General features: G+C 34.1%; 1 protein-coding gene across 3 annotated transcripts in view; it reads right to left on the bottom strand.

Annotated features, from left to right (window-relative positions):
- The window catches only part of TSHZ2 (teashirt zinc finger homeobox 2), a 272,998-nt gene that overhangs the window by 145,547 nt on the left and 108,825 nt on the right, over positions 1-18,626 (bottom strand). Inside the window, exon 1 of one of the 3 annotated variants that reach the window (XM_074288622.1) lies at positions 6,925-12,613. The exons of the other annotated variants lie outside the window; for them this stretch is intronic. Coding sequence (XP_074144723.1) covers positions 6,925-6,928 — 4 coding nt within the window. The 5' untranslated portion in view covers positions 6,929-12,613. Of the gene's footprint in view, positions 1-6,924; positions 12,614-18,626 lie in introns of those variants that run through there. 3 annotated transcript variants of the gene reach the window in all.

The raw sequence follows: 18,626 nt of genomic DNA, 5'->3' as shown, positions 1-18,626 counted from the left end.
GGATGCTTCATCTAAGACACCCTTTATTAAAAATATTCCTTTCATACATTTCACAAAGTATAAGAAAGACACTAGATTTTATAATTTACTGAGGGTCCTGCTCATTCCTGGCACATGCTGAAATTTTATGTCTAAACTGCTTTATAAAGACAAACTTTCCCAGTCCTGGAAAAATCCAGACCTGCCACTCACCATTTAAGCATAAAAATCAACTTTCATTTTCAGTTTAGGCCCCTCTGCCTCTCTGCAAGTTGGGATAACTTTCTTTTAAAAGCCCACAGTTCATGCTTGTCATTGTCACATAAAGAAAGAAAAGTTCCAATTTTTCTGAGCATGGGATTCACTCGGGCCTAGACTTGAGTACTTCAGTCCCCATGGATATGCCACATATGTTTTATGAACTAACATTTATTTTAGACATTCTGGCCCATTGGACATGATCCTGTAAGCCTGAACTCTCTGCTGACATGCTGTTGAACATAATGGGGAGGATTTAAAAAGGTATCACCCAGGAGTAGAGTAGGGCTGTAGTGTGCCAGGGGCTAGAAACTCGAGGATGAGATCAGCCACATAAAGCTGCTCATTGTTCTCCCTGCCAGACAAGGAGTTGTTCCCATTATGTGCAGTCTCAGCTCACCCCTCCCATGCCAGGAGAAAAAAAAAAAAAAAAAAAACCTGAAACAATCTAATTGCTATCCTTGGAACCTAGTGCTCCCTATAAACTTGGAAGCGGGTTCACAGCAATTCACAAACAGAGATTGAGACTTTGATCTAGGTGAATGGTAATGGGGGAGTCTTGAAGTTGCTGTGTGGTATTCTGGATGAAATCCACAGGCCTCGGAAATTCCAAAATGCTTTCCCTTCTACAGATCCCTCAATTAATTACTGAGCCTAAATTCTTACTAAGCATAAATCAACCATTATAAAAATGCCATATATCAATTTAAGATATAATCCAAGCTTGGGGTAGGAGTAGGGGAAAGAATGTCTTAAAGGTTCCTTTAAGTTAATAAACCTTCATTGAGAGAAGATTTTTTTTTTTTGTTTGTTTGGTTTTTTTTTTTGTTTGTTTGTTTTGTTTTGTTTTGTGTTGTTTAATTTAGGGCATTGAAATCTGTTTATTAGTGTAAAAAGTTAAGTATAACTTGATTTCATTAAATTGACTAATCCACATTGAGATAAAGATCTTTGTAGGTAAAGTCCATAGAGTTCTAGCTCCCTTAGAAATTCAGAATATTAGCTGAAAGATTTAATAGATTGTCTATTTACAGATAAGGAAACTGAGGCTCAGAGAATGACAGCCAATAATAAATAAACATTTATTAAGAGCCTTCTCTGCTCCAGGCACTGCTAAGAGAGATCACATAATTGCTCAATGGGATTTTATGCTATTAAGTCAAGTATTCATTCCAAGAATTTAAACTTCTTCATATAAACAAAGCCAGAAATCATCGAAATGGGCTGCTATTAAAAGACAGAGTAAAACATCTTTGACCAAGAAGATGTCAAAGAGATTTCTTCATTCTATGATAGACAAGATTTAGTCCAACCAGAACAGACAGAGAGTTAAATAACCAATTCCATAACAACTTGTTACTCTCATTAAAATCTCTAACAATCATCAGATCAATGGACCTATTTAATTTCTATAAATAGCTAAGACAATCCATGAAAACAAGTCTGAAAAGGGAAATCATTTTCAAAGTTTGCTCCTTGCTCTTTATTGAGTGTATGGCCTCAGTTCTTAAGAGACCCTGCATTGAGAAACCCTATGAAAGATGATTTAAAAGCTAACTAGGGTAGCTTTTGTTTCCATAAATGTGAAAACAATCCAAGGGCAAAATTTGTAACATCTTGAATGAGGATACCAGCTCTATAATCAACAAACTGAAAAAAAGAGATAGCCATTGGGGTATCTTCTTGAAATTATAAGAGTAGCTATGTGAACTAACAAGAATCACTGTTATCTGTACATTGAAAATCTCTGGATACAAATATCTATACATTCAGGTATCTGGCCAACAAAATGGGCCATTAACTCTAAGAGTAGCCAGTTATTTGCACAGAATAAAATCAAGGCATAGACTATGGAAATATGTGACATAGTAGAAACAACAGTGAACTTGGCTTAATTTCTGACTTTGCCACTTACTAGTATGTTTTAAGAAGGTCATTTCATATTTCTGAACCTCAATTTCCTCATCTTTAAAATGAGGGGACTAAATGAGATGATCTTTAAAGTCTATTGCAGTTTGGGATGTAATAGGACCTAGGCAAAGCTTTATATAGATTTAGTTCTCTACTCTGTTCCCTTGGGGCAAGAAAAACACCTAATATGGTTTTATCTCTCCTAAAGGTGGAAATCCTATTAAAGAGAAAGTGAAAAAAATAAAAAGAAAAGAAAAGAAAAGAAATGATGAGGGGGCAGCAAAGTGGTGAAGTGGATAGAGCACCAGAACTGAAGTCAAGAGGACTTGAGTTCAAATCTGACCCCAGACACTTAACACTTCCTAGCTGTGTGATTCTGGGCAAGTCACTTAATCCCGATTGCCTCAGAAAAAGAAAGAAAAAAGCAAAGAACTGGATGAGGTGCTGATAGCACATATGGAACAGCTGGCTAATTGCTCCATTTTTATAATAAATTCCTAAAAAAGGAAAAAAGATATCTCATTCATCCAACTAATAATTTTTTTGGTCACCCTTGCATTCTATCACCATTGTGTCATATTGTAAGAAAGTTGAAGACACAAAGCTTGCCCTTAAAAATCTAGTTGACTTGAAAAAACAAAACAAAACACTAGAACGATTAAAAACAGTATTGTAGGAGTTCAGAACAAATCAGACTAAACTTATTATAGGACAGAATCATAGTTATACCGTGTCTGAGTTTGTACCTTCATGTCTTTTATGTCCTGTAATACAAAGTGCAACTGATAGGTCTGTGTAATTCAAGGATGTCACATTTCATTAGAGTGGGTATGCCCTCTAAACAGTGGAGACTGCATTCATCTTTCCTCATCTTACTACACAAACTTTATCATTGGCTATATTAAATAAATAAATAGATAAATGAATGATTGAATAAATGAATGTTAGCCAACATTCTTGCGCTGAACATCTCCAAATGTTTCTTGCCATTGAGAAATCTATCCTTGACCCTTTTGTAGCTTAATAGGATCTCCCACAGCTTGTGTTTTGCTGATGAGACACAGAACTTTACTGGCCAGGTTCTATAAATGTAGTTTTGTCTAAAGGTGGAATGAAAGCCAGTCATATGAGACAATAAAGAATACTTAGCAATATTATCCATTTCTCTTCTTCTTAATTTCAAATGCAATATTACCTCTTTGGAGAGAGGAGGAAGAGATGTCAGGAAAGTGAGTGTGAGTAGTTTGGAGATGAGGAATTGAGAAGGAATAAAGACATGTGTGCAGTCTCCTTACTGGAATGGGCTAATTGGGCTGAGAGGAGAGTGATGGTGGAAATTACAGCTGGGGAACAGGAATCCTAAGCAAAGCCATGAGCCAGGTTAAGACCATAAGACATAGTAATAATAACTGGCAACTCTTTAAAGATTCTAAACTACAGAGAATGTGCTAATAATATACATTGGCAGAAGGATTTTTTTCAATGGAATTCCAACAAAATCAGGATATGGTCAATTCCATAAAAACAACAAAGTAATAATAATACAGTACTTTAATGTTTAAAAAGCATTTTAAATATATTCTAATTTTGGTTTTGCAACAACCCTGTGGGGTATTTCTATATATAGTATCTCTATTTTACAAATTTAGAAATGACAGAAAGAGTAAATTATTTCCCCATAATAACACAGCTTATAAGTGTGAGTGATATTATGTGAACTGAGGTCTTCAGCAGTCAAAATCCAGTAATCTATCTTGCTAGGCTACATTACCCAGCACCCAGAATAGCTTCTAAAAGGTTAATTTTGCAAGTGCAGGGTTTGTACTTTCTGCCATATAGAAGGTAGATATTTATTTAGGTTTTTTTGGACTAGGTGAAAGAGGAGATTCTTCGCCTCAATTGCTATTTAGCCTTAATCACTAAATGGGTGCAGCTTCAGTCAAACAGACCTGCTGAAGATCTTAATTAAAAAGTCCAAGGTTTTCCATTGCATCCACCACCTGATTTCTCTCTCTGGCCACTGGACCCAGATGACTCTGGAGGGGAAAGTGAGGCAGGTGACTTTGTGTAGCCTATCCTTACTTGCATGTCCTTGCCTCCCCTCCTGATGTCTTGGTCCTCTTTGAGAATGAAGGACAAAGAAAAAACACCTCTGTGAGATGATCTGCCATTGGCTTTTGTGGCCCATCTATGGGACTTAACTATGCTATGGCAAAATCTTCATTTCTCTCAGACCTACAAAGTAGCACTCACTATATACCCTTGATGGGACCAAAGCACTCCCAAGGCCAGGTCAGTTGAGTCTCTGGAGCCTTTGTCCCTTGAATTGTCTCTTCGGAGCCATGCATGAGTTGGGGTCGCATAAAAAAAAAAAGGGGTTTAGATGACCCACCTGATAATTCTAGTCAATGTTAGACATATAAAAGCTCTGATACAATTTAATACAACACATCCTACTTCTAAATCCCCGTTGCAATGAATTTGAAATTAGCAAAAGTCTCCATTACAAATGAACAAGATTTGGCTTAGACAATTTCTTAGGAATTACTGCCTTAAATACCCAGTGACATCACATAATGGACTTGGTGAATCATAGATGAAAAGCACAGAGTTTCTGCCCCCTTTAAAAAACAATTTTCCCCAAACAGAATCTTTCACATTCAGATAGCTTATCATTTCCAGCTTGCTCTGCAAATCTTTGGCTTTTCAAAAAGGTCTGTGGGTGAAATGATTTGGGCAACATCCATAAAAAGCCAAAAGACATTTAAAAGAAACAGGCCTCTAGAAAAATGTTTTTGAAAAAAAAATATGTGCTTGGGTTTAAAATGTGAAATTAACATGAAATGAAGATCTCTTAAAAACCTCTAAAATGTAGATGACTGTCTTAGTATCTTAGTGTAGTAGGTACTTGATGCAATCAGCATGTTCTATACAGGTAATTACTTTTACTACTAATGGTGCCTCCCACTCAGTGGAAAGATAAGAGGTTCCAACTCTACTTAATCACAATGCTTCATTATTGCGCCACCACCTACTGGGTAAAACAATTCACTCACTCTATTCAGTGGCTCTCACAAATGAAAAAAATTTATTAAGGTGTGAGGGAAATGGGGGGCATATTTAGACTGCACTGAAAGGATTACCTAGGCAATTTTTACAACATGTCCCATTTTCAGACTTGTGCAGGCCTTCTTAAAACAAGGTCTTTTAGGGGAACAACTCTTTTTATAATTCCAAAAGGAGCTGGTGACTAATAGCATCCTTAGGGTGCTCTGAGGACAGTCAGTGTGAACTTGTCATGGCTGACATGATTAGGCTGACACAAAAGCATCCAAGTGCCCAAGAATGTTGGGATTGGATTAGATGAATTTTTCCCTTCTTTTTCAACTTCCTCATCTCTATTTCTCTTTTTCTGAACAGTGGTGGAATCTTTCACATTAAGCAAATCTTCAATGCAGCCCTGGGAAGTAAAAATCTTTAAATTAATATTTTTAAACACTCTTACTATTAATAGTACCCAATTATATAAGGCTGGTTAAAAAGAAAAGATACAGATCAATTTTATTCTTCATTTAACAATATTGTAAATAACTTGCTTCATGGAAATGATATGGCTTTTTGTTATTAGTCTTTTATAATTGGGAATAATATTGGCTATGGTTTTCATTTTCCTCTTTGCTTATGTCATTCAGTATTTGGAAAACTGTTTCAGTCCATCATAGTGTTGCTAAGAAAAAATGAGTTTTATTTTTAAATTCCCCATGCTTTATAAAGGATTTTGCAATTTTGCTATAATCAGAGATTTTATATATATACATGTATTACCATAAATACTATACTGAACTATTAATTAGTACATTACTAATATATATACACATATATACATATAAATTTATACATATATGTGAAAGCATATATATATGTATAAATATATATATATATAACCAGACTACTATAAGAGCACAAATTAGAGATTGCTATTGTATTTGTGTTTCTTTTGTATTGAGGACTGATATTTGAACCAGGTTCATGGATATTTGTTTCATAGTCTGAGTTTTGATTTAATAATATTACTTTTGCTTTCTTGTCACTTCATATTTCCTGATTTTACCCAGTTCTCTATAATGGGCATTGATACAAAAAGCATCCTTAGTAAAACAAAACAAAAATCTTTAAGAATATAAGTGGACACCACCTATTTTACAATCCACTAAAACAGAATGACAGTCATATTGTTTTATTAGGCAAACTGAATGACTGATTCAGGGTCCAAAAGAAGCCAGTGGGGGACTGGGGAGAGGGGAAAGAGAGGAGATGTCACATGCTCCCTTTCAACCAATCCCCATTAGTTCCCCACATCACCTGAACATACTCATATTTACAAGGCCAAGAAAAAAACAAAGTTCCAAAACAATGTTAGGGGGATTTATTCTGCTTATTTATGTACCACCACATTTCCACTGCCAATCTCCTAGTATTGGTTTGTGGAATAACCACTGTATTTGGCTGGGATATGTTACTTTAGGGCAACAAAAACAATTTCTATCATTCCAAAGTTATCTCTATCACATTAGCCCATAATTATATTGCATTAACATATTAATTATCAAGATTAGTTGTAATCAATACTAGCATGCCAATTAATGAAATTTTATCATGAAGTCAGTAGTACTCAAACCTCCATTTTTATTCCCCTCAATTGTCTCTCTTGAGATAAGATATTACTGGAAGTCAAGCAAAGGCTTATGCATAGAGGCAATAATGATAAGTACTTACTCATAAAAACATTTCACATTCTCCTCTTGCTAAGAATTAAAGGGAAGATACTTTTCTTGAAACACTTCTTTGAAACAGAATTCTAAGGTATCTCTGTAGTGTACTGGTTCCCTGTACAGAAAATAAACTTTTTGATGCTTACAGGACATGAAGAGAAAGGAGCCTTTTAGCTCAATTTCTGATTATACCACAAAATAATCAGAATCCGAGTCCTGATGATTCTATCCCTATCTTTTTCTACTTCTCCTGCTATCCTTAGTTCAGGCCCTTATCATTAGAATTATTATCCTTATCTGCTAAATAATTTCCATGCTTCTCATCTCTTCCTTCTGCAGTCCATCTTTCTCACAACTTCCTAATGGATAAAGCTAACCACTTCACTCCTTTTCTGAAAAACATTCAGTGACTTCTCTTTAATCAATTTATATGAATTCCATATTTGAAACTGTACACAATCTCTCACTAGCCTACCTTTTCAGGCTTATTTCATACGATTCTTTATCATGGACTCTATAATAGTTTTCTTGCTTTCTACTATCCCACTCTTAATAAATACACACTATGTCTGGCACAGATTCATTCATGTCTATATTTTTTTTTAACTTCTTCTAAGCTCAGTTCTGGAATCAGTTCTTCCACGAAGCTTCCCTGACCTCCATGATTAAAAGCAATCTTTGTCTTGAATCTTTAAGATCACTGTCTTTGTACTTAATCAACAGTAAATTTACTGTAATTCTTTTTGTACATCTCATATTTTCCAACTAGCTACTAAGTTATAACCTCCTTGAGGACCAGTGTACACTTTTCATCCTTGTATTCCTAGAGCCTAGCTTTGAATCTTCCAAATAGACATTCAATAAATGCTTATTGAATTGAATTTATAAATCTTGATACTAGGCAGATCAAATCCAGAATTTCACTTAGACTTCCATTCAATCAAGCAACAGATTTTTATTGGCACACCTACTATGGAGCCAGCCTTGTGTTAAGTACTTCTGTAAATGTATTTAACTTTCACAGTATAGTTCTTGGAATGGTCCTTTGTTGTTACTCATTTTCAGTTGTCTGACCCTGTGACTCCTTTTTGGATTTTCTTGGGAAAGATACTGGATTGTTTGCCATTTCCTTCTCTAGCTCATATTATAGATGAGGAAACTGAGGCAAACAGTTAAATAACTTATCCAGTCCTGCCCAAAATCACATAACTAGTGAGTGTCTGGGGCTGGGTTTGAATTCAGGTCTTCCTGACTCTAGGCTCAATATTGTAATGATTGTACTGCTTAACTGCCCTTGGAATGGTCTAGGGGGTTTGAAAACTGTCATCTACCAGGGACAACACAAGCACCAGAGATTAATTTCCTTCCACCCACTGATCTTTTTTTCTCTGCCTTCCCCCAAAAGACAATATGATAAAATGGAAAAGGCTCTGATATCAAAGTCCATTGTGACTTTAGGCAATGTTCAGTCTGAGAAAATCCTTCTGCTATTTTTACAAAATTAAGTATTTTTGCAACTGAACTGAAACAGTGCATTTCCTATAATATTCACAGTGTTGAATAACATAACAGCTCCACTATGCCCATATCATCCTATTAGCTTGCCTTAGAAGCCTATGGTTTTATACTGATAGTATAAAGTAAAAAATGTAAATACTACAGTGTGAAGTTGGATATCTTGCTTTTTATGTAGGCATTCTCCCTTCATCCACTTTTCTTAATTTCTATTCATTTGTTCTTTGAAAGTCACAAAATGAAAATTGGCCCCCAGAATTGTTATCTAAGGATGCAAAATTTAAACAACCTGAAACCTGGACATTTATAACACAACAGCATCTTTCCAAAATACTATGATGGATTCATTATTTTTGAATTAAATTTTATATTTTTAAATCAAAATTACCTCCTTTACTCCTATTGTAAAAGAAAAGGAAAGAAAAACAAAACATTTGTAGCAAATGTATATAGTCTAGCAAAACAAATTCACATATTAGTCATTTCAAAAAAAAATCTTTGAAAGATTTCAGAAGTCTAATCAAGTCAATGCTGCCTTAATTGTTGAAGTGAATTCCACTGCAGTGCTAATGAGAGACTTGAATCTTGCCATGTTAAAAGTCAAAGTTAAATACAGAAATCGTGAGTAACCAATTTCCACTGCATGTTTGCAATTGCAAATATGAAATCAGGAAGTTTGTTATTAATTTAGTCCAAGTTTATGCAATTAGAGTTGTTAGTCATTAATTATACTCTCAGAGGTCACCAGTGACCTACTAATTGCCCAATCTCCTTAACCTCTCTGCAACATTTGACACCATAGACCACCCACTTCTCAAAATGCTCTCTCTTCCTTCTGACCTCTATTATTTCCTCTGAGATTCTCAAGCAGGCCTTTATGGTGATGAGGAAGAGTTTCAAAACAATCCCAAATCAGATCAGAAATGCAGTTTGGGATTAAAGACTCTCATAGGATTTTAAATTTAGAGATGAAAAATACCCTAGAGATCATTTAATCCAACCATCTCATTGTAAAGATTAGGATACTGAGGTCCCCAGAGATTGGGTGATTTGCCCAGGGTTAAATAGTTAATGGTCACATACCTTTATTATTATTATAGACTTGGATCTTATTAGGATTTTGAGGACACTCTTCTTCTCCCCCATCAATATGTGCTCAAAAGTTAGATCTTACACATGACAAACATGGAAAGAAATGTACATACAATTCCACTGTTTTCCAACCTTCTTTTGTGCCAGTTAGGAAGTAAAATACACAAAGACTTGTCATGGGAAACCAATATGGGAAATTCAGATAGTAAAACCACATCCTTCTTGAACCAAAAATTTACCAATATCTGACCCTTGCTCACCTAGGATTAGTTTTGACTAAAGGCAAAATGTTTTACCTGCCTGATTATCTTCTACAGTTTTAAATAACAACAATAAGACTTTTGCTTTTCACTATATTCCCCAGCCGACCCTAGCCCCCAGCCCAATATAAACATGTTCATAATATATTTCACATGACTTCTAAATCTCTGTGAAGATTCCCCAATTACAATGCTGAGAGAATTGTGGGAATTGAGTGAATCACACTGATTCCATTTTTTGACTCAGTGCTGGATCAATCTCAGTTTCTAGTCAATTTCTAGTCCAATTTATCTCTTGTAAGAAAACTTTATTCAATTGTGGGAATTGTGAGAAAACTTGATTGTATTGTTTGAATCTAGATCTCTGTGGCTAGAGAGATGGATTATCTCTACCCCTTGCTTAGAGGTTCTTAACCAAGAACCTAGGTTATGCTGACAAACTCAGTCAGATCCAAAGATTAATGAAAGATAGATACAATTGTCTATCTGAAGCAACCCATGTGTGTTATTTGAAAACTGGTCCCATATTAGTCAGCTGACAGAATCCAGAACTAAAGGATGTACCTGTGTCTCCATGCAAAGGTTACTTCAGAGAGTAAGGTGCACAGAGAAGACTCATTATGAGATGTACAATTTAAAATGACCAAAAAAAGGAATCGGTGATGCATTATTGATCTCAGAAGAGATCTAAGAATCAATTGCATAATGATTATAATTAAACCTATGGCAGTTGATGAGATTACCAAGTGAGATAATATAATATAAAAATGAGGGAGGATACCTCTTTTTCTGATTTCAAGGAATTGTATCTGTTTGTTCCCCTGCCCTAACTTGGAAAAAGTTCCTAATCTTTCCTCCAATTAAAATTTAGATTACCTAAATTTTTATCCTAGATTGTACCCTATTGTTTCCTTTTAATTAATTGGTCTTACTTAATTATTTTTAAAGCATAAAAATCTGTTCTCCCCTGCATTCAGAGTCCAATGCCAAATCTGAGGAGGCCTTGTTCCAATTTGTTATGCATTACCATGTATTGCTTAATAGATCAATATGCTTGGAAGCATAAACCTTTGTTTCCTCAATCATTTCCTCTTTTCCATTCCATGATATTATCAATTTAATAAACATTTTCAGATACCTAGTATGTGTCAAACACTGTACATAGGCTTTGCCTAAATATGAGCTTACTTTTTTCATTGAGGAAATTTAACATATACATTAAAAGTGGGGGTGGACTATTTGTGCAAATATTCAGGGACTGAACAGCTAGAAGAGTCTGGCTCTTCCGTGTTTCCCTCCTTCTTTAGCGTTCCTTTCATTGGCTTTTCTTTTTTTCCTATTCCTTAATTATAGACATTCTCTAATTATCAGTCTTTGACTTTTTTCCTCTCCCTTTCAAATAACACATCCATGGCCACTGCTCCCACAACTACACCTATGTAGCTGATTCTAGCTTTATATCTTTAGCACTGACCTATCAAGCTTTAAATATCTATATATACATACATATAGATATATACAAATGCATATATTTATATGGATATTTAAATGTCTGCAAATAGTTTTCCCCCAATTGGAATAGGAATTCAATTAGAATTCCAATCGGAAAATATATACTGCCACAAACTCAAGATGCCTATTTTCTAAACTCATTGCTTCTGCTCTCAAACCAGCTCTATCCTTTTCCTCAATCCTTCCCTAGTTCTTTCAATAATATACTTTTCTTAATCATTTAACATGCAAATTTAATTATCATATTTGGTTCTTCCTTATTTATTACTCTCTATTCATTTATTCAACATTTGTGTTCATATATAAGATACCATATGTAATAAGGGGACCATCTAGATAACACATGGTCCCCACCCTCAAGATGCTTCCAATTTAATACTGGAAAAAGATAATCACACAAGCAAGTAAAATACAGATAAGAATATAGTAAATATCAGGTGATATATATATATATATGAAATACCATGGAGGTTCAGATGCAGATGAAATTCCATTAGCTTCAAAGGGATGGGGGTGGTGGAGAGTGGAAAAGGCCGCTTGAGAGATGTGACAGCTGATGGACATGAATGATGGAAAAGGATCAAATAGGTGAAAATATGTGTGATGAAATATTTTAGGCAGAAAAATTGTAATGATAAAAGTGTAAAGCATATGTTAGAAGTAATGTGAAGGCTATGTAGAATATATGTAGTAGGTAAATAGAAGATAACAAGAGAAAAGTAGCTGAGACCCAGAATAAATAAATGATTTCTTTGTAAAATTTCTTTTTTTATCTTTCACTTTCAATACTCTTTACCCCAAAATAATTAAGACCTCCATCTCCTCACACCCACTTTTACTGTAACAGACTTATGATATTCATGATTTGTTACCTATTTGTACTCAAGGAAGTCCCCACATTCTTTTCTCAATCTTCTCTCTCATATTTTCTTAACAAGAACATTTAGTCATATCTACTTAATTTTTCCTACCTCACGCTAGATACACTACCTTTGTTCCCCTATTAGCCCCCTGGATATCTTCCTCTATCCATTTAATTCTTTTCTTCAAGGCCCAGCTAAATGTCCACTTCCCAAGGAGTTTTGCTCAACTCCTCTGATCTATGGTGATATCTTAGTAGTTACATTTGGTACTTCTCATTTGTTCATTAGTTATATGTTTTCTTGTACAATCTCTTTAATTCATGCTTGGTACAATATAATTATATTATTGCTGCTTAAATTTTCATTTGTGTAAATCTCTCTCCAAACAGACTCTAAGGTCCTCAAGAGCAGGGACCATGGAAGCAGCTTGGGGTGATAGCAAGAACATTCAACTTGTAGTTAGATGTACTACCCTTACTCTGCCATTTACTAGCTATATAACATTGACCAAAGCACCTCATCGTCTCAATTTTCTAACCTATATAAAATTTATATATATATATATATGTATATATATATATATTTATATATATATATATATATATATATAATATATAAAATTATATAAAAATTTTCTAACTTATATAAAAACATTTTGGTATGTAGTTGTTCTCAAAGGATAGTCCAGAGAATCTTGGGAGTCTCTGAAACTCTTTCAGAGGGTCTACAAATTCAAAAGTAGTTTTTATTTCTAATATGGTAAATATCTATAAATATAACTAAAATAAATGAAAATTCTTTGGACAAGTCCTCAATAATTTTTAATAGTATTAAGATGCAGAAAACAAAAGTTTAACAACCCCTACCCCACAGAATTATTGAGAGAGTGTGCTTTGTAAGCATAAAAATGCTTCAGATGTGAGTTATTACTATTTCATATAGCTTCCAGCATTCTAAAATACCTTTAACCCTGACCTCTCTATCAAGCTCCAAATATATATTTTTCAGATTTCTTTTCAGTTGGATATATGTCCCTGTTATTTCAAATACCAAACATACCTACTGAATAAAAACTTTTGACTGCACAGACTTCAAAAAAGTCCATAGAATTAAAAACTAGGGTTTTAATAATTCCCATTTTATGGAAGACTAAGCTGATGGTAAAAGGAATATTTTGATTGTAGCTATTTACAAAACTGATAGCTATAGAAGGAATCATGGAACAAATCCAGTCTTACTTGTAACTGTGTTATTTTCATAGCTCAGATGAAAGGCTTTGCAAACTATAAAGAAGGATATAAATGCCAGCTATCATTAGCATTATTATTATCTCATTGTAATAGTACAGAATCATTTGGTCAAGTATATTAGTAGAGCTGGGATAAAAATCTCCTAATGTGCTGACAGCCACAATTGATAGAGACATTCAATTCCCAAATCAGGTTAGGGATGAAATTCATTTTTATCATTAAATTTCAGAATTTGGTTGGGGAATTTTCTGTTTTCCAAAAGGAAGTAAGAACCAAGCTTTTCATGGATAAGGATTCTATCTTTTACCTTGTCCTATTTTAAAACTAAAATCACAATTATTTTCTTTCATTTTTGATTTTTAATCTTTATACTATATTTACCTCTCTAGTTCTAGAATTAATACTTTGTTCCTGTCAATAAATCAGGAAATTTTCTTTCTTCTAAGATTGGGTTACACTGGGGAGAGTATAACTTAGAAGTTAAAACAAAATTCCCCCATAAGACTTCCTTCTCCCAGGGAAAAGCATAGAGAATATACTGTAGACAAACATTCCAAGATTTTGGAGAAATGGAGGAAAAAAAGTTAAGCAAAGTATTTAAGTATCTGATGCTATACTGGTTGTGATGGGTAGGTGGCGAAGTGGCTAGAGCAGCAGACTGAGAATCAGGAAGATCTGAATTTAAATTCAGCTTCAGATAACTTAATAGCTATGTGATTCTGAGTCAGTCATTTAACTCTGCCTCCATTTCCTTACCTGTAAAATGAGTTGGGAAAAGATGGCAAACCACTTTAGTATCTTGCCAAGAAAATCCCCCATGAGGTCATGAAGAGTAGGACACCACTGAAATGACTGAACAAAAACGAGAACAAAAGATTTGAAAAACTGAAGATATTGAATACTTTTCAAATGAATGATATAGCCACAGATTCTTCCAGGAATCACAAAAACTATTTATTAGTTGTCATCTTTTGATTTTCTTGTACAACATGGTTTGCTATACACCAAGTTACCTTTTCCAATGTTTAGGCTGACATCTTCATTATTATATGATTTTTCTACAGACCAGGAAATATGGTTAGCCTTAACATGAAGATCTAATTATTTGGTATTGATTTAGCTTTCCTGTACTTCACCCTCCCCCTTACCTCTCCTCCCTATCCACCACCATTTAATCATAGGCAGATTTTAAAATGTAGGATGTGAGCTAATATAGCCTTTTAATTCTGAAATACACATGTTCAGCAATAGTTATCTAATTGTGTAGATATTTTCTATCTTGCTTATACATTAGCCATAAAATAAATGTTCTCAGTTAATCAACATATATATTTATCTAGAGCCTACTAATACTTAAAACCTTATTTGAATTCATGGATGATAAGCTAGAAGTGGCTATTAAGGGATCCTAGGACTGTTTAGGGGATACCTTTGACCATTGGAAGTGAGGTCATGTAGGCAACTGTATCCTATTGTAAACTATTCCTTATTAGAGTCACTCTCTATGAAAAGAGGCATAGGAATAAATAAACCACTAAGGTTTTGCCTGTATTCTTCTTCCCAAAATTCTTCGTCAGCTTGGGACACCTGGGCAGTGGACACCTATGATTAATCAATGATATCTCAAAACACTCTTCCTATAAATTTCACAATTCTCTGTTCCAAAAGTGGCAGTCATAAAGGCCTTTCTTGGTAGTGGAAGACATAGCTGTTGTGATATTCCAGGCTTGGACAGAAGATATTTCTTCATCATTGTATCACTGAAGCTTAGGAGATAGGGAATTCCCAGAAAGGCTTCAAAAAGAGCTCCAGAGTTTAAGCAAAAGCACAAAAATTTGGAATTTATAGAATAGATCTCTGTATTTAACAGGTTAAAAACTATCAGAAGTAGAAAAGAGGAACAAAATCTTGGAAGATGACTCAGTGAAGCACATTTGAATGTTTTCTGGTGTCATGGATTTCTTTGATAGTCTCATGAAATCCATGATCCCTTTCTCAGATTTATATTTCCAAATGCATAAAATAAAACACATAGAACTACAGTGAAAACCATTTATACAAACACTTTTCAAATGATGAAAAATCCATGTGTATGGACAGGAGGCTAAAAACCTATGATTTCATTCATATTATAACTAAATTGGAAACCCATCTGAAACATATGCAATAAAGGGATCTAAGGCCTTTAATTGAAGATTTTCAGGGATTTTTGAAGTTCCCTACAGAACTCACTACCCTCTCACAAAAAAACAATACAATTAGAGCTAACCAAAGTGGGGGACAAATATCATGTCTCCCATTAAGTCTTCTAGGTTGCATGTCCCTAGTTCCACCAACAAATTCTCTGTCATGTTTCCAGTTCCATTTGTCTTTTTTTAAAAATCTGAACTATATTATATTGAAGAGGAACTGTGACATAATTATATTGCTGGTTTTCATTGGGGAAAAATGAATATGGAGGAGTTTGAAAAAATATTCTTTTGACTAAATCTATAACTTGAAAAATAAAGCACACTGCCAAGAATGGCAAGTGTGGTGACTTTACTTTTATGGTACCACAACAGTTTTCAAGAGGTCAATTTTAATTTCCAAGGCTCAGTTCAGCTAGCTGGTTATACAATGTTTAGTAGATGGTGAATTCTAGTCACTAATTAATGTCTGCAAAGCCCTGCTCCTTGAGACATTTGAAAAGGAACAGAACAAAGCACTCGGCTATGATACCACAGGGACCAAGGCTGGATTGGGCAGGCAAGGGAGAAAACCTGACAGATGAGCCAAAAGAAGTCTTTTCCTATCTTGAATTCCCACGATTCAATGATTCATCAAGTGAAGGGATTTTTATCTGGCTTTAATTCAGAGGAAAATATCATTTCAAGAGAAAATATATATGTATGTATATGTATATGTGTATGTTATTTGGTAAAATAAATGTATGTGTTAGTGTCTTACTAATCAAATGGAAAATTGTTTTGTTTTATCGGTTTTGAAACTTCCCCATCCCTCAAACAAACAGTACCCATTACTTTAAACACCTCAGTGTCTAGTAATTGTTCACAAATGTGTCAGGCTACCCGTAATTTAAGTCCTGTCAGGAATAAATCTCAGATACTCACTTCTTCCAGTCAGTGACTTGAAAAACACGCCCACATGTCAATTACAGGAAGCTCTAGCAATGTCTCTTTGTTCTGAATTTGTGTAAACAGAAAAAGCTTCTTCCTCAGTAACAACTGTTTTCTAAAACCTATATAAATGTTTATGTGAACTATCCTGCAACAACATTCTAACGTAAGTCATAAAAGCAGGCACATTAAACACACACACACACACACACACACACACACACACACACACACACACACACACAAATCTGTGTTATACCTCTCGGCAATAAATGCACAATATAATGGAGTTATATAGCCAGTTATGAATTATTCTCACTCAGAGGTCTGACCTCAAAACATTTAAATTTTAGACAATAAATCAAAATGATCTACTTTTTCATGAGAGATTAGTTTCTCATTTCTATACTGTGCTAAAAGGTAGCTTTATAAATAATTATAAATGCACAGGTAAATGACTGAAGAGACAAAAATCTATGTAAATTTGCAACTAATTGATACTATAGATTGGAAGTCTAAGAAGATAACATTTCCAGATATGTTTCCTTTGTGTAATATGCTTTCCAAGAGTCTGACAAATAAGGTATGTGAGAAAAAATTTTCCTCTTTCTTGTGGTACCAGTTGGTACTCTGTGTGTGTGTGTAAGTGTGTATGCAAGTTGAGCTTTAGGATATATCACAATAAAACAATACTTAAGTATATTTAAATTATGCAAAACTTCAAAATTTTACATGGTGATAACTTTATATGTAATAATTACATTGCACTATATAATGTTAAACTTTTCTGAAAAAATGTATCACATACTTTATTATTTGTTGTTGTTCTCAACCAAAGATTTCATTGTTGCACAGAACTTCCAATGAGAAAACTCCCTCTACTAATGCAGATCCACAACTATTCTGCAACTTAAAATGTTAGAGTGTTAGGAACATTGAGAATCCCTGAAATACCTGTCCAGGTTCACACACACACACAAATGGCAGATATGGGATTGGATACAGGTCTTCCTAAGTTGAAGCTAGCTCTCTATCTCTATTCTTTGTTGTCTCTCACATTCATATTAATTAACTTACCTGGTAATTCTTGGCTATATATTATATATTTGCATATTTTTCATTTGATGCTAAGAATATCTTATTTATTCCTAAAATTAGGAATAAATAGTGCTTGCTTTTTGAAGTCAATATAACATCTCATGTAAATAAATTTGGATTGACCAGAACTTATAACATATATGACTGAATAAATCACTTTGTCTGAGCCCCATTTTCCCCAAATGCAAAAAAAAAAAATTAAAGGATTGGATTAAATGATCAATTAATTCCAGTTAAAAAGCTATGATTGTAAGGTCATCATTTAATTTTAATATCCACCATTTGTTTATTTGTTTGGAGGCGGTAGGAAGAAGAAAAGAAGCATGATTAGATCAATAGATTTCACTGAGATGGGAAAATAGGTAAGAGAAAATAATAAGATAAAAGATGTATTACAAATTCAGTTTTGTCACCCCTTCCCAACTCAGTTATGTTTATATCTACTGGAAAACATATAAATGGATAAATAGATGTAAAAAAGTAAGCATAGAAAAGGCCCTTTTTGAAAGTAAAAGGAGAGAGCTTTTCATTAAAGGACAAAAGATCAATATTTCATTATTAACATAATGACAATTGCATACTTCAGCTCACAAATCAGGAATAATCTTTCTCACTCATCTTACTAGTAAGCATATTGGTTATAATATCATTTCCTTCCTAAAATATGTCACTTATACTTTTCTCACCTGTTATATGGAAAATTGAAGTATTTATTTGTGTGTGTGTGTGTGTGTGTGTGTGTGTGAACTTGTATGTTAACAACGACCTTTTGCTATGCAGGATTAGGAAACATCTACTAATATTTCCTTTGGGAAATGAGGTATTTTGTAAAATGTTTCCCTTTGGGTTTTCCTTCACCAAAATGAGGCAAATTGTTCCATTTGACTGTGTTTGTTGGTTGAATTTAGAAAAAGACCCAGTACTGCATAAGGCCGTTATCTGTGAGAGAAGTAAAACCTTTTGAAGGAAGGAAGATAATAAAATAAGTCATTAATTA

Source organism: Sminthopsis crassicaudata, chromosome 2 (assembly GCF_048593235.1).
Source record: "Sminthopsis crassicaudata isolate SCR6 chromosome 2, ASM4859323v1, whole genome shotgun sequence".
Taxonomy (NCBI): Eukaryota; Metazoa; Chordata; class Mammalia; order Dasyuromorphia; family Dasyuridae; genus Sminthopsis; species Sminthopsis crassicaudata.
Note: the sequence above shows the minus strand (reverse complement) of the source record. Positions and strands in the feature narration are given on the sequence as shown.